The sequence below is a fragment of the Panthera leo genome, chromosome C1 (genome assembly GCF_018350215.1).
Source record: "Panthera leo isolate Ple1 chromosome C1, P.leo_Ple1_pat1.1, whole genome shotgun sequence".
In the NCBI taxonomy this organism is placed as follows: Eukaryota; Metazoa; Chordata; class Mammalia; order Carnivora; family Felidae; genus Panthera; species Panthera leo.
In genome coordinates this window covers 113393727-113416163 of record NC_056686.1, presented here as the reverse complement: position 1 = coordinate 113416163, position 22437 = coordinate 113393727, and the positions used below count along the sequence as shown (strand labels likewise).

Sequence of the window (22437 nt, the reverse complement as noted above, 5' to 3'; positions counted from 1 at the left end):
CCATTTCTCCTTTCAGGAATCACAAGAGATATACAGGCAAATATTAAATAAATGAACAGACACCTGGATTTTCTACTTTGTTCATTTCAAACTCCCAGTTCTTTACCATGTGTCACAGTGACCACTCCATCTCTCAAGTCCACACCTGTTCATTGAGCAGTAGATACTATGTTCTATTTTTTTTTTCTTTGAGAAAAAGAAGGAGAGAGAACAAGGGGTGGGGGAGAGAGAGAGAGAGAGAGAGAGAGAGAGAGAGAGAGAGAGAATGAATCACAAGCAGGCTCCATGCTCAGCATGGAGCCTGGTGTAGGACTTGATCTCACAATCATGAGATCATGACCTGAGTCTAAATCAAGAGTTGTTTGCTTAACCATCTGAGCCACCTACGTGCCCCTATGTTCTATTTTTTAATGTAGGAAATAGATGCTGTTTTAAAGACTCTTAAACAGATGCTAAGAATCGAGATTGGTATTGTCCAAACTCATCTGAATTACTAAGAAAACAGGGAGTTATATAAAGGTAAAGAATGCCACCTGGTCTGTTTGGAGAATTAGGGAGGAGGATTTTGATTTTCACATGAAACATTAAATAATCTAAAGAAAAAGCTGGTACCATTGTAATTATTTTAATGTGATCTGAAATTTCAATCTTATTTGTAATTTTTGGATGGGAGAATGTTGGGGAATGAGAAGAGGAAGAAAGAGGCCTGGGGGCTTTAGTCATTAAAGTTTGAAATCTGTTTTTTTTTCCACTGTGGTGCTTCTCAAAATGTCAACTGCTCTCTGAAAAGTGAGTCTGGGCAAAGAGCTTGAACACAGACTTTAGAATTCAGGGCTCTAGTTTACCTGGGCTCTACAGTGATGCAGAATATGAGTAACTCTTATTCTGTTAGAACTCATTGTTCTGTTTTGTTAAAGGAGAGGCTTGGTCTAGAATTAGTAAAGCCTTTTCTAATCTTTTATATGAATTTCTGAAGAACAACAGATGTCAACCCTTTTCCTTATTATGAAATCATCAACCCAAGAGTCTTCTTTTGAAAATAGGGTAAATGGCCTTGATTAGGGATATGAAAGGCCAAGTCCCCAGTCAGAGGTGATGATTCTCCATTCCCAAAATTGTGATACATTTTGTGAGGTAAGAAAGGTGAACTTGACCTTTGTCATACAGTGATTTTTGTGAATTAGATGCTTGGGTTTCCCAGAAAGTTCATGCGTGTGACCCTCAGTGATGTGTATGTATAGAGTTAGGAGCCAAAGATCCCAATATGAGAAGTTGTTTTTTTTGGAAACTACCTTAAATCTAACTATAATAGTGTGTGTGTGTGTGTGTGTGTGTGTGTGTGTGTGTGTTCGTTAGGGGGCAATAAGAATGTACAGGCTCTTCAAACTGTGTTAACAGAGGAACACTTGTAGGTTCTAAAGCTATCACATGTGGAGAGAAAACAAGACAGAGACATGGCAAGGGTCTCTGAATAAGGCTTTCTCATAGTTGAATTTTTAAAAATGTATTTATTTATTCTGAGAAGGAGCAGAGAGAGAAGGAAAGAAAGAATCCCAAGTAGGCTCTGCACTGTCAACGTGCAGCCTGACTTGGGGCTCAAACTCACAAACTGTGAGGTCATGACCCGAGCCGAAATCAAGAGTCGTGCACTTAACTGCCTGAGCCACCCAGGTGCCCTATAGTTGAGGGTTTTTATGGTTATGTCACTGAGAAAGTACAACAGGGACCAGTAAGGCCAAACCGTGTGAAGAGCACTTTTGCTTTTCCATTAGAGGAATAAACTATCCAGAGCTTTCCTTGGTGTCACTAGAGGTATTGAGCTCTCGGTGGAGTTTTTGGGATTACACAGTGAGTCTCGGCCATACTGAATGGAACCTGGGAAATGGAAGTGGAAGTCTCTAGACCTCAACCTAACAGCTGGGCATCACAGAATGATTGTAGCCTGGGAAGATGGAAAGTAAAAACCAGTACCCAGGCACAGAACAGAATTCTTGCACAAGAGGAGATACAACTAGCAAAGATCCACAAATCAACCAGATATCAAGGGGAATTTTTCAGTTGAGGCAAAGAGAATATTTTGAAGAGGCCCTCTCACCTCACCCCATTTAATCCCTAGGTAAAAGCAATTGTCTTCAACCATTCTGTAACTTTCATATTTCCATATAATGGCTTTGAATAGGAAGATTTCTAGAAAGAGCATTCCAAAAATACCAATTAAGCAATCAATTTTAATCAGCTATCCATTTTCCATACTTAGTAGACTTTTGGGACTGAAGATAAGGTGAAATTCTAGTGGCATAACCGAGGTCAACAGCTAGATGGGCATTTCTTTGATCGTTATTTAACATCGACTGTGTTTAAATTAAATAAATCCTACAATTATGGTCAACACCACCCCACTTACCTTTTAGAATACATTTCAAATGGTTTCTCAAGAAACCTTGCCAAAGATGGCCAGATGCCCCATCACATAGTCTTCTAGCTCTCTCTGATGTAATATTTACCCGTGTGTGTGTGTGTGTGTGTGTGTGTGTGTGTGTGCATTATGACTAGTATAACAAAACACCATAGACTAGGTGACTTAGGAACTTATTTTTGCACAGTTCATAAGACCTTATATCTTTTTTCTTATAAGGACATCCATCATATTGGATATGGGCCTGGTCATATAACCTCATTTTTCCTCAGTTACCTCATTAAAGGTTCTCATCTCCAAATACAGACACATTCTCAGTTACTGGAAGTAAGGACGTCAGCCTGTGAATTTGGGAAAAACACCATTCAGTGCATAACAAGGTATCTCAATCATGTGTCTATTAATTGGTTATTGGTTGCTTCTCTGTCCACTAGAACATAAAGCTCCATGGGAACCAGAATACTGCCATGTCCATCACTATTTGCCCAAGGCGTAGTATAGCACCTTGCTTATCACAGGTTTTCAATAACTATTTGCCCAGTATATAAGCAACTGTCTAAATGAATAAACCAGTAAAGTTGACCTCCAAAACAATTTGGAGGGATATCATTTTAACAGTGAAAGGAGAGGTAATCGTACTTTTTTTTTTTTTTTAACAAATGTTCATGTTACCACAGTTATAAGCTGCCTACTGTGTCAAACCTGGGAATGAGCTACCCTCAGGGGAAGTGCTAATTAGACAAAGGCCAGTGGAGCTCCCAGAAGTGGAGAGATGGCTGGGAGAGCTGCATCATGCAGGATAGAAGTGCTCGCCCTGATTACTACTTGTGGCCAGATGGTTTTAGGCTACGACCTTGCAATTATCGGAGCTGCTCCCCAAATATCACCCCTTTTCATATATAGCTGTTTATATCTAGCCACCATCTGCACATCAAGTAAACATGATAACTTTGTGAACTTTGTCCTCTGCTTCAATTAAGTTGTCATTAATGCCTCTGTATTTGAGCTAAGATAATGTTGATGAGAGAATCCCATTAACAAGGGCAAAGACATAAATAGCCACAGGGCTGTGACTGTCACAACAAGCTGTCTGCCAGGCACAGAGTTCAAGTTTCCGAAGACAGAAAAGCGATGAGGTGTTCCAAGTTATGGGAAACTGAGAAATGCAATTGCCTGAGCTTCGAGATATCCTGCAAAGGTTGGGAATGTTTCCCAAAACAGTGATCTCTTGGACGTCTGCAGCTTTTTCCAGTCTGATTAATGACAGTGGGATCATTTTATTTCTTAACTGACTCTTCCTTCCTCACCATTCACTCAAAAGAGTAACTGAGGGAGCTAGGTTTTTATTATTACATCAGATATTACACTCTACTAGTCAATCCTGATCTCACTTCCTTTGCTCTTTCCTAGTTTCTGCTTTGATAATTCCCTCATATAATTTGCATTGCCTCCATTTAATTCAGGAAGGTTTTGAAGTTTCTACTCTCTGCTGGCACTGTATGTATGCTCAGACCTGAGGATTGGGGCATTGGCCACTGGGAGCCCATGGGTACAGTTGGAAGAGATGGTCTTGGGGCATTTGTGATGCAAGAGGATGTATGCTCAGGATAGTGGGGGATCATGGAGGACAGGAACCCAGATGAGTGAGAAGGGAAAGGTTTTCTAGGGGTAGGGGCAAGGACAGCTTGTTTTGAAGAATGGATAGAATTTGGCCAAACGAAGAGGGAAGGAAAGGATGTTCCAATCCAAGGAAAGAAGTAGGAGATCTAGGAGGCTAAGACTCCATGGCTGGCTCAGGATGACTGGGTCACCGAGGACAAAGGAGGACAGACAGAAGAGAAAGCAGCATTCTGACAGAGACATCAGAGTTGGAGCTATATCGTGAAGGCAATAGAGAAATTATCTGTCTCTGGAGTTGAGCTTGATTTTTACCATGTAGATTTTGGAGCTGAGCATTCAAGTCAATATCACAGAAACAAAGGCTTTACCATCAACCACAAGTATGTCACATTTCCTGCCTGACTCTAGTGGATGGCAGAACAGGATGTTTTCCTTGCATACCCTGACCAAGGAGGGTCTTCAGGATCCAGCTCACCTTGATGTATAAGCTGGGCTTTAACAACTAGGAAAGGTTTGACCTGTGATTTATGGCCCAGGCACCAGGGAAAGCCCTGCTACTGATACTTGGCAGTGGAGATTCAGCTGGTGAGATGCTCAATCAATCAGTGAGCATTTGGAGAGGGCAGAATGCTGTCCTGTTGATGCTGAGGGGGATACCAAAACAAGACTCAGACTCTGACCCCCAGGAACTCATCTCAGTGGGAGATGAGACTTACAGCTATGCATTAAGCATAATGCATGGTTCAACACAATAAATAATATGAATTAACTGCATAGATCAGATAGCAGATGTTATAGGGATTGAGATGGAGAAATCACTGTGTTGGTCTAGTCGAGGTAAACCTGCTTTGCTCATTTCTTGGTTTATTAACCTATTCACTCAATCATTCGGCACTTGTTATGTGCTCTGCACTGTGCTTGGTGCTTATGATAGAAAGTTAAAAAAAAAGAAGGATGCTTCCTTGTTCTTACAGTTGAGGAGAAGAAGCTCTAAGACAGATACTGGGGATTGGAAAGTAGGGAAATGGGCTTGGTTATTGAAAGCTGGGAGTGGAGGCACCGATTAGGTAATTGGATTCACTTAGAACATAATGAATGCACTAGCTTAGTTACAGTAGGGAGTTTGCATAGGAGTATTGGGAAATGGGATTGAGACGATAGATGGAAATTCGATTGTCAAGCTAAGCAGTTTGAGATTCATTCTCCAAGCTCCATGACCCACTGGAAGGACATGCTGTGGGGTACTCCTTAGACAGTTCAATGTAGCGGGCTGTCCAGCACCAGAAAGAAGTCGGAGGCTGGGGAAAGAGGGAGGTCGTCACAAAATTCCCCAGCTGTGGTGATAAATAATAGAATAATGGCTGAGGAAGGAATTGGAAGAAAAATATGAATTCAATCTACCATATAGGGAAGGGTTAATAAAATTTGATAATTGATGGATAAAATGTATCCAAGGAAAACAGAACTCAGGATCTAAATCATAGCATAATGGTACTAATAATTGTAATATGCTCTTTTACGATGTGATTTACATTTTAAGACTGCTTTATTCAATTATTTATGTATTCCCTACTTTGTTCTCACAAAAAATTGAAGCTACCTTTGAACTATTAAGTTAACAGTGGACATGACAGGATGTGGGAAAATCAGCTGAATTGGGTTTTCTGGAGAAGATAAAGCCTAGAAACTTCCAAGTCAAGCTGGGTAATTCTGTCTCTATTTTACAGATGAGGAAGCAGGTGTCAAGGGATGAAGAAATCTGTCTAAATTCCTAGAAATTATAAGTGGCATGGCTTTGAGCAAGGGGTAACGGGCGAATAGAGGCATCAAGGAAATCTGTGACAAGTTATTTCCAGGGTTGGAAATAGAGTCATCAGGGATGTGCCTCTGGCCTGGGCTGAATCTCTGCATGCTGGCCTGTTGCTGTATCAGCTGATGCTTAGAGGTCCTGCGACAGCCATGATGTTCCAAAGGTTCTGTGTTCAAACCATCAGGAGAGACAGTGAAATAAGATGAAGTCTAAATGCAAATATCTATTAGGCATTTGAGGACAAGAGAAATACAGAAAGATAGGGTGGGGGTGAGAGAGAGCAGCAGGGCTCTGCAGGCTGAAAAATTAGTTAATGTGTCATTCTCAACCAAGGGAGATTCCCCACCCTTCCACCCCAGCCTCCCATTCTCCCAAACCTACCCAAGGGACTTTTGTCAATATCTGGAGATACTTGTGGTGCTGGGAGTAGGGGGGGCTGTTACTGGCATTTGGTGAGTCAGGGGTGCTGCTAAACGTCCTACATAAGGGGCGTATTACAGAATGCCCTACCCCCAACAAAGAATTATCCAGTCCAAATTATCCAGGGACAGTGTTAAAGAACTCTGCTTCTAGAAAAACCTTACTCTTCTTAAAAAAAAAAAAAAAAAAAAGTTTAGGCCTTTTAGAATATTACTTAACTGCTCTGAGTCTCACTTCCATCAGATGTGAACTATCAGTCGCTATGAAGTTCTCATTACAAAAAGTATACAAAATGGCTTATTAAATGCTCCGTAAGATTACTTATCTGGAAAAATAGCATCGAAGTAATGGCGATTAGCTAGAATTCCACGTCCGATCTAAGTAGACGTTCTAAGAAACAGAAGTTGAAGTGTATTTTAATTCTTAGAAGCTAGAAGATCCACCAAAAGCCAGGACCAACGTTTGAACTCAGTATTGTCAAAACGGAAGTTTCCTTGTGCGAAGATGAGCTGGTCGGCCACTTTGGAGATGCTCTGGCTATAGAGTCACATATGACCCAGTGGTCAGACTCCAAGGTGCTCACTGCAAGAACTGAAAGCTTAGGTCTACACAGAGATTGGCACACATGTTCACAGAAACTTTATTTATAATACCCCTAAATGAAAACAACCCAGATGTCCATCAGCTAGTGAATGGAAAAATAAAATGTGAGATAGCCATACCATAGAGTATATAATTCAGCAATTTAAAAATATCCTGACACAAGCTACAACAAAGGATAACCTTGAAAATGTGTTAGATGACAGAAGCCAGTCATAAAAGGGAACCCAATGCACGAATTCATGTATAGGAAATGCTAAGGACGGGGAAATCCATTCAAACAGGAAGCAGAGTAGTAGGTGACTAGCGCTGGAGGTGAGGGGGGTGAGGAGATAGGGGAGGAAGTACCTATATGTTATAACATTTCTGTCGGGCGTTACAAGTGTTTTAAAATTAATTGTGATGGTTGCCTGACTGAATATACTAAAAAAATGACTTCTGCATTTTATTTTTTTCATTTTTTTAAATGTTTATTTATTTTTGAGAGGGCAGGGGGGTTGGAGGGCAGAGAGAGAGGGAGAGAGGGAATCCCGAGCAGACTCCTAACTGGTCAGCGTAGAGCCGAATGCAGGGCTCAGTCTCACAAATCCTGACATCATGACCTGAGCTGAAATCAGGAGTCAGACGTTGGACCGACTGAGCCCCCTGGGCACCTCTTGAATTGTGCATTTTAAATAAATGAATTGTATGGCATGTGAATTTTATCTCAATCAAGCTGTTCCAAAAATATGAATAAAGAAAAGCAAAGTTGAATTCAATGGCAGAAGATAGAACTTTGCAGAAGTAATTGGCCATCAGTTCCTGCAGCAGGAGCAGGGTTGGCCTAGGAGGGGTGGAGAGGGAGAGCAGGAGCTCAGCCTGGTTCTCCTGAACCCACCCCCCTCCCTTCAATTCTGACTCCACCTCTAGTAGCCACATGACCCTGGACAGCCTCTCTGGCTTTTCGTTTTAGCATCTGTAGCAGGAGGACCATGAAACTGGGCCTCCTGGACCATTGTGAGAATTAGGAATTACACATTTAAAATGCCTGGCACATCACGGGTATTCGGCACTGTTAATGTGCGTTACTAGCTGTTTTTACAATTGGCCCGTATTTCAAAAGTTCATTTGCAAGCAATGATGGAAACTGCCTTTTTTTTTTCCTTCATGGAGAAAAACTGTTAAGTCTTAAGCAAGCACAGAGAAGTCTATCCAACCCTCTCTGTAAAGGAGCTCTTTTATTTATTTATTTATTTATTTATTTATTTATTAATTATTTTTTATTTATTGTAAAGGAGCTTTTAGACAAGTGGCTTCAGCTGAATTCTGGGACCTGGGAGCAGTTGCTTTGTTAACAAGGAGGGCCAGAAGTGGAAAAGGATGAAAATGTTTCCTTTTCTTCTCAACTCAAACAGTTTGTTAGTCTTAAAAAATAATCATAAAAGTTGGACATTTTGTTTTTAGATACTTTGAAAATTCTGGTACTCTCTGTAAGAAAAAAAAACAACAACACACTAATCATTCCATGTCATTCCAGTATTTTCTTTGTGGTAATTTTTGACAAAATGCATACCATAACGACATACGCTATTTAGCCTGAGTTTTCCACTTATCTGGATATCACTTGCATTCTTGGACATTATAATTTTTGATGACTACATTATATTCCGTGTTACTAAATATGCTATATTTGATTTAACTAACCCGCTATTGTTGGAAATACTGGTAGTTGTGAATTTTTGCTCTTAGAAATAATGGCTTCATAAACTCTCCTCCCCGTAAATCTTGGCTGTAATGCTTGTACTATTTCAGGATTAATTCTTCAGAAAAAAAATATGGGAAATGAGGTATGATATTTTTAGGGCTTTTTTTTTTTTTGATGCCCTTTGGTATTTTGCCTTCCAGAAAGAAGGTACAAACTTACGTTGCCATCAGCAACATGAAATTGCCTGTTTCCCTCTTTCTACACTAACTATGTGTATTGGTTTTGTATCCGTTGCCTGTCTGGGAGGTGGCAAATATTATTTGACATCACTTTGAAGGTCAGAAAATTTATGTTTGTCATCATCCAACAATCTTTCCAGAACCCAAATCCCGCATTTTAAGCCTGGGCTCCTAAATCCTATGAATCATTAGGGGGCCACCCTAAAGTGGCCCTAATTACCCTGTTCTACCTCCAGGAGCATTTCCCCATCGAGGTGTTCCTGGCCTCAAAGGTGGTACTTTCTCATTCTCCCCTTTGAAAACTTTTCTTCTTTCAGACCTTTTCACCTCAGGGAGGTTTTGGGAGGAAAGCACTCTGACAGCATCGGTTTTACCCAATTTGTGAACAATTAATAGCACTTAAACCTGTACCTTTAAAAAAAGAATTCTTAGAAACGAAACCTTGGAGAACTTCTAGGGGTGTTATTTGGTTATAAAAATATATATTACATATATAGCCATTAACAGAATGAAGTGGGAAGGAGGGCCCAGCAGAAAGCAGATTTTTAGAAGGGAATATGTCACTTCGTTTGCCTTGGAATCTGTTCCCAACTCAGCTTCTCTAAAACCAGCCTTGTTTTTCCAGGCTTCTTTTCATCTTCCTCTTCTGAAACCTCAGATGGTGTAGTTTCCTAACCCAGGCTGCACAACCTTCCAAGGCCTGGGGCCACCCTGAAGCCTGCCTTAATTAACCCGGTGTGGAGCCCAGGGACCTGTCTTTTCAGAAGCTCCCTAGGTGCTGCCTTTTGTGTGGTCAGCCTCAGGAACCACTGTCCTCATAATTTTCCTCTGAAGAGTGAAGATTTCACACAGGGACTCGGGACCATGGAGGAAAAGATCAAAAAGATCAAACCAAAAGGAAAAGCAGACCAAAAAGGGAGGAAAAAAAAAAAAAAAGAAGAAGAAAGAAAGAAAGGAAAAAAAAAAGACAAGCAACCATGCAAACCCTCATTAAGTGACAGTGTTGAAGAGAGCGATATGGATAGTGATGTGGGAAGGGGAGGGGACCAGGCAGCAGAACACAAAAGCCAGTGCTCTGGCCTTGCCATTCCCATGGGTCAGACCTCTTGTCTCAGGCCATTGTCATCTGTGAAATGACTAGAGGATGCATCTCTGATTAGGCAGGACACTCGGCACGCCTCCGTTCTCTTCTTACTGGAGCCCTGATGCTGAGCAGGGCGCTAGTCCCTGGTGTGGGGGGGCGCTATTTACATCCTCTAAGTTGGGTTAGTTACTGATGCCTCTTCCAGCTCAAACAGTCTATAGTTTGTCTGCAGATGCAGTCTCCTGTGTTATGCAAATGTATTTAAATCAGTATGCAAATGAGAATAAAAAGAAGTAAAGACCCACAGCTGGCCGTGCCCCCCAAATGCCCCTGCCGGAAGTCAAATGTTCATCACCAGGAAATGCGTGACACAGCCTCTACCTCATTAGCAGAGTCCCTGTGGTTAGGACCCAAACTCTGGCTTTTGGGAGGAAGTACGGCCGCCAGGTTGAGCAGCCTCCGGGTTCACCCCAAGCAGATGTTCAGGGCCGCAGCCAAGGCTGCCAGGAAGCTGGCTGGAAATGCAGGGGGGTCCCTTGCATCTGGCCTGTTGTGAGCAGATGGGACCCAGCTGCCTGGTGCAGTGCAGCTGGGCTCCCAACCTGGCGCTGTGCTGCTCCCTGGGCACCTTCTCCAACCCTATGAGGGCTCAGAGGCACACGCACTTCAGCAGCTATTCTGAGAAGCCCTGCAGACCTCTGCTGTGATTTTCAGTGCTTGCTTTCCAGCTGGTTTCTTAGGACCTGCTCTAGTAGGCTCTACCAAGTCTGATTTCTTTTACCTCCAGAAACAGCTTACTCTGTCCCTTGCTCTCCATTGTCACTGCTGCTACTTTGGCTGAGACCCTTATCATCTGGTCTTCTGGGGCTAGTGCAAGCAGTAGGCCCCACCCATTGTGCTCCCTGCTTTGACTCCCAGTGGTCCTCTGCCACCCCGTCTTTGCACAGTGGACCTCCAGCTAGGTCATTCCCATGCTGAAGACCCTTCATGGCCTCCCATTGTTCTAAAGCAGTGGTTTCCATTCCTGACAGCACGTTAGAATCACCCAGGGAGCTTTTAAAAAAATGCAGACGCAGGACACCTGGGTGGCTCAGTCTGTTGAGCATCCAACTCTTGATTTCAGCTCCGATCATGATCTCACGGTTCATGAGATCAAGCCCCATGGTGGGCTCTGTGCTGACAGCACAGAGCCTGCTTGGGATTCTCTCTCTCTCACTCTTTGTCTCCCTCCCTCTCTCTCTCTCTCTGTCTCCTCTCTCTGCCCCCTCCCCCCACTCTCTCTCCTTGTCTCAAAATAAATAAATAAACATTTCTTTTTTTTAAATGCAGATGCCTCGGGTCCTATCCCCAAAGGTTTTGATGGAATTGGCTTGAATAAAGCACTTTACACAATCATTTATCCAAGGAAATTGTGGAAACCCATTCCTTAGTTTTCCATGTCAGGTCCCTGGGTGAATGGATCCTTTCTCACTGGCTTTCTTCTTGTTCTCTCCCGCTTCTCATTGCAGACCCTGGCTTTTTTGTACAGGCTCTTTGACTCCTGGACTCTTGCTCTCTGAGTAGAGAACTCTTTGCACTTTTCAGAACTTCCCTAAACTGTCACCATCTCTGCTGTGAAGTCTTTCGGGGATCCTCCTATGCCATTAGTTAGGTTTTCTTTCTTCTCTGCTTCCATAGTACCACTCCACCCAAAACTGCATGCAGTGTTCTTATCTTGCCTTTTTTGTCTGTCCCACTACCCTGAACTCGAAGGACAGGATTCTTTTTTTTTTTTTTTAATATTTATTTATTTTTGAGAAAGACAATGTGGGCAAGCTGGGGAGGAGCAGGAGAGAGGGAGACAGAAGACCTGAAGCAGGCTCCTCACTGACCATAGAGAGCCTGATGTGGGGCTTGAACTCACAAACCATGAGATCATCACCTGAGCTCAAGTTGGATGCTTAACCCACTGAGCCACCCAGGCGCCCCGCAGAGGACAGTATTGTAACCCTCACTGCGTGCCTCTTCCATTTAACGGTAGCCTATAGACACCATGTGATATGTCTCTCCATCACATGGTGATGGGACTCTCCATACTTCACAAGCCAGGGACCATTTTATAGTTGCTCTTCTATCCATTTGTTTTAGCTAACATCATTGTCTGCTTATGACGCAACATGGACCGTTCTACATGCACTACCGTATTGACTACTGTATAATTATCACAACAGCCTAGAAGTCATTTCCCCCACGTTGCAGGGGAGAAAACTGAGGCAATAAGAGGAGGAAAACAACTCTGCACATAGCAAGACACAAGAAATGTCTACTGAGTGGAGACGTGTGACTGTGTGCTTTTGTCACAGACACATCTTTGTGACCAGGCTGATGAATAAGACTGTGTTTCCTCGAGCAAGTACTGGGCACCAACAGAGTCTTAATAGCTGATAAATTTTTTTAGAAAGAAACTCTTCCCATCTTCATGACTAATTCCCAGTACAATTTTCTTAGTAAGGTAGGCTGGCAGGGTAGTTATGCACCAAAGACATCTGAGGCAAAAGAACAAGATAGGAATTACCTTTTTAAAAAAAATATCATTATTATTTAGAGAGAGAGAGAGAGAGAGAGAGAGAAAATGAGGGCACAAGTGGGGAAGGGGCAGAGGTAGAGAGAGAGAGAGAATCTTAAGTAGGCTCCACACTCAGCAGGGAGGCTAACACAGGGCTCGATCCCGTGACCCTGCGATCATGAACTGAGCTGAAATTGAGAGCTGGACCCTCAACCTACTGAGCGATCCAGGCACCCTTGAGAGAATTACCTTTTAATAAACACTCAGGATGCCTCCAACTGTCCTAGGACATTTCCTGCCTGATCTCAATGGATCCTCTTAACAAGGACACAGAGTAGGAATTATGATCTTTGCAGACAATAAAGCCAGACTTCAGGGAAGGTAGGAATAGCCAGTGTCACCTAATTAGTTAAGGAAAAATGTTGAGATTGAGCTAGTGTATTATGTGTCTCCAAAGGTAGACGGCCTTCGCCTGGCACATCACTAGAATCTGGCTTTCCTCATCTACTTTTCCCTTTAAAAATAGTTTATTTTTAATTAAAAATTTTTAACTTTATTTGTTTATTTTGAGGGAGAGAGGGTGTGCAAGCAGAGGAGGGGCAGAGAGGTAGAGAGAGGATTCCAAGCAGGCTCTGTGCTGCCAGCACAGAGCCTGACACAGGGCTCGAACACAGGGCTGATATCATGACCTGAGCTGAAACCAAAAGTCAGACACTCAACCTACTGTGCCACCCACATGCCCCTTACTAAAAAAGAAACATAAGGCATTTGCAGGAAAATGTGAGAAAAACAAATCACCTATAATCCTACCACACAGATAAAATCACCATGGGCATTTTTTTGTAAGTTTATATATTTTGAGAGACAGAGAGAGAGAGAGAATGAGCAGGGGAAGGGCAGAAAGAGAGAGGGAGAGAGAAGATCCCAAGCAGGCTCTGTGTTATCAGCACAGATCCTGACACAGGGCTCGAACTCACAAACCCTGAGACCCCGACCTGGGCGGAAATCAAGAGTCAGATGCTGAACCAACTGAGCCACCCAGGCATGGGCATTTTTAAGTTTTTCCTTTCAACCTTTTACTTTGCATTTATAGCAAGAGGCCAGTTCATTTGGCAACACCTGTAGTTGTAATATACAGACCAATTTGTGTTTTGCCCTTTTGTTTTGAACTCAAATGTATCAGACATTGTTTAGCCACTTTGAAAACAAAAAGAGAAGTGAAGTGGTAAAGAGAGGAGGGAAGGTGAGGCTTATGGGTCTGCTGGGGGTTTGGTTTAAGCAAAAGGAGACACGGGGAGGCTGCTGAGAGCACGCGTGGAGCACGGAGCTCAGCAGGTGAGGAGGATGAGCCCCGCTGGCTCCAGATCTCCCCAGTCAATCATCCCTACTGCCTTCCCTGTTTCTTTTGCAGGCAGCAGCTTGAATGATGGCTTGTGGCATTCAGTCAGCATCACCGCCAGAAGGGACCGCATCACTCTTACTCTGGATAATGATGCAGCATCCCCGGCCCAGGACACCACTCGCGTACAGATTTATTCTGGAAATAGCTACTACTTTGGAGGTAAGTTCCCCAGCTTTTGAAAAATAAAGGACAGAGGGAGAATGCAATGGACAATTATTTTGCTCTAATCATTCTTTTTTTTTTTTTTTTTGGCAATTAGACCATTCACACATACACGCACACGCGCGCACACACACACACACACACACACACACACACACAGGTACCCAATCCCAAGCACAAAATAATGAGAAGCAAACTTTCTGACAGCTGTGCAGATATACACTATCTAGGTCAGTGCAGAGGGGAAAAAAAGAAAAAAAGAAAAACTTTAGCTATAAGAGCTGGTGTTATGTAACATGTCCAAAGGAGATTTTTGTAGCCATGCCAAGCTCCGTGATCACGTTGGGAAGGAGGAAGTCAGCTGAAAACTTGGAGGATGTGTACCAACAGTCAGCAGTACCTGCGAAAGGAGAAATCCAGATGGGAAGGCAGGGAAGGCACAGCCAGGATCCTCAGCCATATAGGCTACTCTGCCACTTTGCTGTCTGAATCCCCCGTCTGTTCGTTCCTTCCCGACATCCCTGGAAGCCATGCCCGTGGAGTAGGGCTCTAAAAATGGGGAAGGTCTAGACGTCCTGTGAACTTGTAGCTCCAGTGGAGCAGGCGATACAGGTCCAGCTGTCCCCATTTCCAGGTGAATCCTAGGAACATTCCCAATGACAAAGACACGGGGCATACTGGAATGGATGAAAACTACATGATGAGGAATTCACTGCCTTTTTATAGATGCATGTGCAGTTTTATTTAGTTTTTTTCCCCAAGTTATTTCTTTCATTAAAAATCTTAGTATCTATTTTTTTAGTCATGTGTTTGTATTATAGAAACAGTCTCTAGAGAGTAATGTCAAAGAGCCGTCTGACCTTGAGGAAGACCCTGATGGTCCCTGAACTTACTTATCTAGGACGTGGAGAAACAAAGCCAGACTGCTGGAGAACTTCAGCAGGGTCAGGGTTACATGCTTGCAAATGGACACACGGGCTGCACCTTTTGTAAACACAGGTGTGGGCTGGGCCTGTTCTCCGGTTGCTAATTCTTGGTCCATTAGGAAACTGAAGGGAAGTGTTTGTGTAAAATTACAAGTGCGGTCTCTCAAATAGACTTTGCAAATCACTTCTCTCATGGCACTGACACGTGGTTAAGTTTTGAAATCCAGAAGGGGCTTTGCATAAGTGCATTGTACATAAAAAGGTATCCTGGAAGGGAAGCAGCATAGAGCAATACTGTTGTGGTTTGATTTTTTAAGACCCCACCAAAACCCTCTGTCCTTCACTGTAAATCCCCACGTCTGCAAGGACAACAGATTCCAACAAGAAAGGAGCTCTTCCAGTGCCTCTAAATGCCGTATGTGTCTTACGCCATTTAATTCGTGCAGGAACTTTGTGAAGTAGGCAATTGTAGCCCCATTTCACAGACAGTAAGACTGGTGTTTGCTGAAATGAAATAACTTGTGTAAACGTTAGAATCAGGACCCACCCCCAGGTCTGTGTTCTCCACAACCTGCTATGTTGGGACAGCAAAGGGATGCTAGCAAATGTAGCATAAAGGCAGCAGAAGAAGGGTCTTGGGGACCCTAAGATACATTTCACAGACTGCATAATTCTTGCATCACATGCAGTGTCTCATCAACAAAGAGAGAAAAGCATTCTTGTATTTGTTTCTGAGGAAAATGATGTTCGATGATCACGGCATGCAGAATGCCTCAAAGACGAAATGTCTGGCTTCCCCCCAGTTAAGGGGGTGCTGGGTTTACAAGGCCGAGACTTATCTGTGATTTGAACGGCATTTAAGCAAGTGCCCCACACGTAGACCGTAAACTTAAGGGAGGTGAAAAATGAGCCTGAGCAATAATAGTCAACTTACATAAATTCTCTCTACAGTTTCAATTAGAACTTGTAGGAATCTCTCTTCATTTTATGGTGTGCCTGTGAGCTGTTAAGCAGCTGCTGGGCATCAGCCCAGCAGTGACTGTCTATTAGAAATGGCTGAAATAATTCCCAATTATTTATGGGTTATTGCCATGTTTTCAAGCTTGCATTCCCATATGCTCTGAACCTATTAAAACCCATCGGGATGGAGCACAAGCGCTCATATACCTACATTGCCGTGTACCTGTCTTAATGAGGAGTGCCCTGATCGCAAGCTATGCTAAATCAGCGTAATGCTGTGTTTTTTTTTTAAGGAACACCCTTTAAAGAGGTACGGTGTTAACCTTTCAGTGTGCTATTACAGCCCTATAACTAGGTGCGTTTAAGCTCGTAGTTCCTTTGGCATCTGCGTTTGCTTTGTGCCTCGCTTCAGAATTCCAGTTCTGTTCCTGTGTGTGTACCTTTCTCAGGAACTAAGCCTGTTAATGCCAATAATTAGCCAGACAATTACTCTGCCACCATCCTTACCCAAACCATAATTTCCTTTGAAAGTGTAATTGAGAATTGAATTGTGCATTTAGAGCGTGTTTCGAGACAGAACCCAAACTCCCAAGTAGTTATAATATGTTGCCTCTTGGGATGAGTGAAATACACCATGCGACTGGATGGTTGGATAGTTTACCGACAGGCGAAAAGAAAGAGGGACCAAGTGAATGTTACAGTATCGGTGTTCCCTTTAACGCATGTTGTTTTCTGTTCCGTACAACGATTGAGTATGCCCCGTTTTATACCAATTCTGTCCCTTTGAGAATGCTAGGATTTCCAACGAACATGTGTGCACTGCTGTGAATGAAAAAGCCCCCAAAACAATTAGACCTCCAGGTCCTCCATCAATAGGTCGCCAAAGCAATGACTGATCATTTCAGTATTCTTCCTCATTTTTTTTTCTCTGTCCCACAGGGTGCCCCGACAATCTCACCGATTCCCAATGTTTAAATCCCATTAAGGCTTTCCAAGGCTGCATGAGGCTCATCTTTATTGATAACCAGTCCAAGGACCTCATTTCAGTTCAGCAAGGTTCCCTGGGGAATTTTAGTGATTTACACATTGATCTGTGTAGCATCAAAGACAGGTAATTATTGTCTCTTCTCCTCTGTTCTCCCACCCCCTTCCCATTCTCACTGTTCTAAATATGAGTTTCTTTAAGCAAAATTCTAATCCACTGACATTAGCCACATTAGACATAATTGAGTTGCCTAATGGAAAATATTTCTGAAAGGATTTCAGGCCCAGAGAAAAATGGTTTAAATTAGTTGAGTCTCTCTTCATGTTGACTTGCAGTAAATGGGATATGCAAATTAAATCAAAATACAAATTTGTGACAGGATTAAAATTGTATGCATAAACAACATTTGATTACTTTGAAGTTAAGAGTGAAGCAAAAAGGAGGGAGGGATTACTTCGGTCTTAAGCCATTTTATTCTTTAGAGCAGGGAGCATCCTTTCTAACAGGGGCAGATGAACATCAGGCCCTCAGGGTCTAGAACAGAGGTTCGTGTGGTCCAGTGGTGAGGTGACTCCTGGGGCCACTGACCTGTGGTGTCACCTCCAAACCATGGCTTCTTTGGCACAGAAAAGAGCAGGTTCCCCCATGGAGAGAATCAGCATTTAATACTGTGCAACCCACAGATGCGGCACAAGTTCAGTTTCTTTCTTTATTTCTTCTGGGCTCCAACTCCTCTTACATTTAAAATTTCTAGCTTCAAAGACACAATTTGGAAAATTAAAGAGGACCAGTTCTGAGTTTTCAGCCAGGCTTAGCGTGCTCTCCACGTTTTATCTCTAGCACTTACCTCCTTCATTCTTGTGGTTACAGTCATCCTCGTCGATATAATGTTCAACAAATGGGTGAATAATAGGTGTGAAGTGCTTGCCCATGTGTTGGTGTTACAGGGTCTCTGCTCACGTCCCATCATGGAATAAATGAGCCATTATGATAAAATGCAATAAATGCCCAAGTAGTGCACCCTTATTTGTGGGACGTCTGGCAGCCGCAGCTCAGCCTGGCCGTGGGGAGAATGAGGTCAAGAAGGTTTTCAGGAAGGGGTGCTTAGCTAAGTCTTTTTTTTTTTAATGTTTATTTTTAAGAGAAAGAGCAGGGGCGCCTGGGTGGCTTAGTCGGTTAAGCGTCCGACTTCAGCTCAGGTCATGATCTCACAGTCTGTGAGTTCGAGCCCCGCGTCGGGCTCTGTGCTGACAGCTCAGAGCCTGGAGCCTGTTTCAGATTCTTTGTCTCCCTCTCTCTGCCCCTCCCCCGTTCATGCTCTGTCGCTCTCTGTCTCAAAAATAAATAAACGTTAAAAAAAAAAAGAGAGAGAAAGAGCACCAGCAGGGGAGGGACAGAGGAGGCGGGGGCGGCGGACAGAGGCTCCGAATCAGGCTCTGCGCTGATAGCAGCAAGCCTGATGTGAGTCGCAAACTCACGAACCATGAGATCATGACCTGAGCCTAAGTCTGACGCTCAACAGACTGAGCCACCCACGTGCCCTGGTGCTGAGCTAAATTTTAAAGGACGAGCAGACTTGGCTGAGGTGTGATGAGGGGTGCCGGTGTACGATGGGTCCTCCGGATGTAGCATGGGGAGTGGCAGAGAAATAGGAGAGATCATGGCTTGCAAGCATTTCAACAGTTCCAAGCGCCTGTTTTCCATTGTTAAATATTGGGATGCATTTTATAATCCATGGCTCATCATCATTCAATTGGCAACATGTCTTTCTTAGCGGCATATAAACTAAGGGTATATGTTAACAATGAATAGTGCCTTAGGGTCAATAAAATATAGCTCAGTGGATATGGAAGGTCACTGTGATGGAGTACATGGTGTGCACACGGCTAGAGATTGGGGCCGTTAGGAATTATGAAGAAATTTGTGTGCCCGTGGAACGTGGCCCCGTGTGCTAAGTGACAATCAGGAAGGAAGGTATCAGATTTGCTTACTAGAAAGAGTACCCAGGAAAAAGGGAGAAGGATGGATGGATGGAGAACCAGCCTGGAGCTAGGAAGGGAACCACCCCCATCCATGGGGCACTGATGAGAAGTAACAGGTGTTTCTCCTCAGCAGCACAGCAATCAGCTCTGTAGGTTGTAGTCTCCTCGGATGCTCTGAATGACCAATATAATTTGATGGAGTTTTATGTGCATGTTTCTCTGTTAATACCACTACACATGGGATCCTCAACAAATCACACAGACTTCCTGGCTCTTCTGCTTCATTTTTTTTTTCTATTTGACCAGCTGGGTAAGTGGGTAATAAAATGTGTGCTTCATTAGAATGTGCTAGTTTAGCGATCTCAGGATAAAGGGTACTACACAGAATGGTTGCCACCCCGATAGTCTTTATTAACGATGAGGGGGAAGCATCCGACTTCATCAGCCAGCACAGCCTTTTGCAAAGTGTAGTTCAACAGAGGGAACATTCATCAATAGGGATCTCTTATGATACCTTAATTTCTAATCAAGGACGCTCTCATTATTTTCGATTACATGAAAGTCATTGCCATCTATACTGCATCATTACTTTTGTGTAATTGCAGTCTGTATAATTGTATTACATACAATTGTGTTTTGGTTAATTGTATAATAAGGGATTGTGTTTAGTTTAGTGAGTAAATGGCACGTTTTTCTTGATTTACCAGACATTGCCTCTAACAGAAGGGGATACTGTGGTAGAAGGCTTTGGTTGATTAATTATTTCCTGAACTTATATTTAAAATTTGTTGGAGAGGGGCAGAGGTTCAAAAGCAGGTGGTTCTGAGTTTTGTGTTGCATTGTTAACATGTTGATCAACTAAACTTGATTTAAGGGCAAGTGCAAAGTTTTTGTCTAGAAAGAACTTGCCATTTGGGGATGGGGTGGTGTGTGCTAGAAGAGGTGAAGGTGGAGAAGTTTGGCTGTGTTTTTGTTTTGTTGTTGTTGGGTTTTTTTTGGCTGTGTTTTTTATTATTGTTTTTTTTTTTTTTAAGTTTATTTTGAGAGAGAGGATGTGGCAGGGGCATAGAAAGAGAGAGAGAGGGAATCCCAAGCAGGCTCCACACTCTCAGCACAGAGCCCACTGTGGGGTTCGAACCCACAAACTGTGAGATCATGACCTGAGCTAAAATCAAGAGTCCGATGCTTAACAGACTGAGCCATTCAGGCGCCCCTGGCTGTGTTTTTTTCTTAACTATGCTCCTGTCTGCAAAGTCCAAGGAGGGCAGCCTTTGATCTGGCCTGAGAGTCTCTTCTCTCCCTGGCCAAATTCTCTGCCCTTTCCTCGTAGGCTTTAAAGACCCAGTCCTCCCCCTGGCCTTTCAGTGGTTGTCTGCCCCACCCCTCCCAGTTCCCCCTCTTCTCCCTCAAAGCTAGCTGACCTGGCTGCCCAGAAGAATCCAGCCCTCTCAGTGACCCATAAGGCTCTCAGTGCTAGTCACTCTAGGAAAACCAAGGTGGCATTCACAAACATTCCAGGATTCGAAGTACTTCCTCCCGTGAGGGTCCCTGAAGCATGAGCAAATTCACAAAATGTTCCTGAGACCATGCCTTAGGTAACAGCTGGGAGGGTCCATTCTCATGGACTAAGGAGCCTAAACTAACAGTTTGCATTTCAGCCATCTCCATGAGGGGCAAATTACCAAGTCTTCTGGCCTCTCTGGAAAAAAGGAGGCTGAGCGATTGGCCTGACCCCCAGTTCTGGCAGCAGAGACTGCTGACTTTAGGAGGTGCCATCAGTAAAATTGCCGAGTGGCTGGCAGTCCAGGGATGGACTGGGAGAAGGAGGTAGAGCACCCTTGTGGGAACCACATGTGGGACCAGAATGGAGCATTCCCAGCAAATCCCGTGCACTTTCCATAGTCTTTCTAAACCTCTAGACTAGAATGTGCATCCACTATACCTCACTTTGCGGGCTGAATCTTCAACCTCATGTTTTCTGCACCCCAGACCAATGTTCTTCAAGATCCACACTTACCTCTTGCAGTCTTCTTGGACTTAAAGGAGGAAGGACATGATATTTTAAACCACACAAAGCAAAGTCACCCCCGATAAATGCTTTGCTCCATGAACAACTTTATCATACCCTCTGGTACTCAACCTCTTAGATAGGCATTGAGTGAATGGGTGAGGCATTCTATGGGTGAGGTATATACCCAAGTATATACTTGGGTGGCAAAAGATGTGGTAAGAACTGTGGAAGCCTGGCAGTGCAAGGGCATCAATATTCCCATTTCTCAGAGAGAGTCAACTAAGACCTAGAGACATATGTCAGTTTTTCCATGACTACAGGATTGAAGTTGTGGGTCAGAGTTGAACCCTGCCAGTGTTCTCTCCCTGACTTGCACCCAGCAGACACTAACCTGGAAATGGCAGTTGTGGGGTGTCTGTGGCTCCTAAACAAGTGGCCCTATCTTCTGCCCCACCGTAGAAAAGTTTTTCGGGGATATTCAACATATTAAATTCTTTGTAAACGTTAGTTGCCTAATGAGATGCCATTTAGAAGGGGGCATTCAAAGTGGTGTGCAGCATCAGGGGTTGGGGGGACTGAGTGAAGTAAGTCCCGGTGATCCAGGTCAAGAAGTACCTCTTCCCAGGACTTGTTGGAAGATCCTACCGAGCCCACTCGAGGAGCTGTGTCCAGTCCTGCTGAGTCCAAAGTCCAGGGCAGAAGAAACACATCACCAAATATTGTCTTAGAATATGAAGAGGAGACAGGATCCAAGGTGTGAAGCCAAACTTAGAGGAGCAAACAGGGACACACCGTCTGAGGTGGGGTGAGTGGGTGTCACACGGTGGGCAATTCATTAATCTCTGTGCAGGTGGCAGCAGCCTCGAGAGGTGATAGAGTGTGTTTAATTCCCAGTCACTACTTGTCAGCTTGAGATACGACACATATCATTTAACCTTATTGTGTCTGTTTCCACTTTTGCAAAACTGAGATCGTAAAATCTACCTTTGCATTGAGAGTTAAATGAGACAGTGTGAGAAACCAGGCGCTGATTTGCATGGCTAGTAAACAGTAGTAGATCGTATGTAAATGTTCGCCATGTTAACTCCCATAGCCAAAGTTTGCTAGCTCTCCAGATTCCATGGAGAGAGAAGGCTTTGGTCTCCCTCCGAAGTTCTTCCAGCCCACTGTGGCCAAGTGATTCCCATTAGTTTGTGGGGTGGATCCCCTTAGATGTACCTCATATGTGCCCTCAAGTTCCTCTGCTTAATGACTTGGATTGAGTTGTTGTTCAGAGGAGCTCTCCCTGAGGGCCACAAACAACCACCCATTAGGAAAGTGCCCATCAGTTTGGGTGCCAAGGCCGCAGTCTTTCAATTCTACCAAAACTTGATTCTCAGGGCCTGGTTGGGTAAGGAAAGCTTGTGATTGGTATGCCCTAGGGCACAGAATTTAAGGCAGTTCTTATTTCTTGGCTCATGCAACTGTAGACCCTGAATTTACATGAACCTGGGAGCAAGCGCCTCGTTATCTTGTGCAGGTGAATTTCAGCAGGATCACATCAGAATCACCAGGAGGGGTTGTTAAAACCCAAACCACTGGGCCCCACCCC

The 22437-nt window shown here is 43.6% G+C and overlaps 1 protein-coding gene across 1 annotated transcript in view; it reads left to right on the top strand.

Annotated features, from left to right (window-relative positions):
* CNTNAP5 (contactin associated protein family member 5) overlaps positions 1-22437 on the top strand; it is a 795339-nt gene that overhangs the window by 439047 nt on the left and 333855 nt on the right. The window contains exons 9-10 of the mRNA XM_042954126.1: positions 13830-13979; positions 16808-16979. Of these exons, the coding sequence (XP_042810060.1) occupies positions 13830-13979; positions 16808-16979 (322 nt within the window). The remainder of the gene's footprint in view (positions 1-13829; positions 13980-16807; positions 16980-22437) is intronic.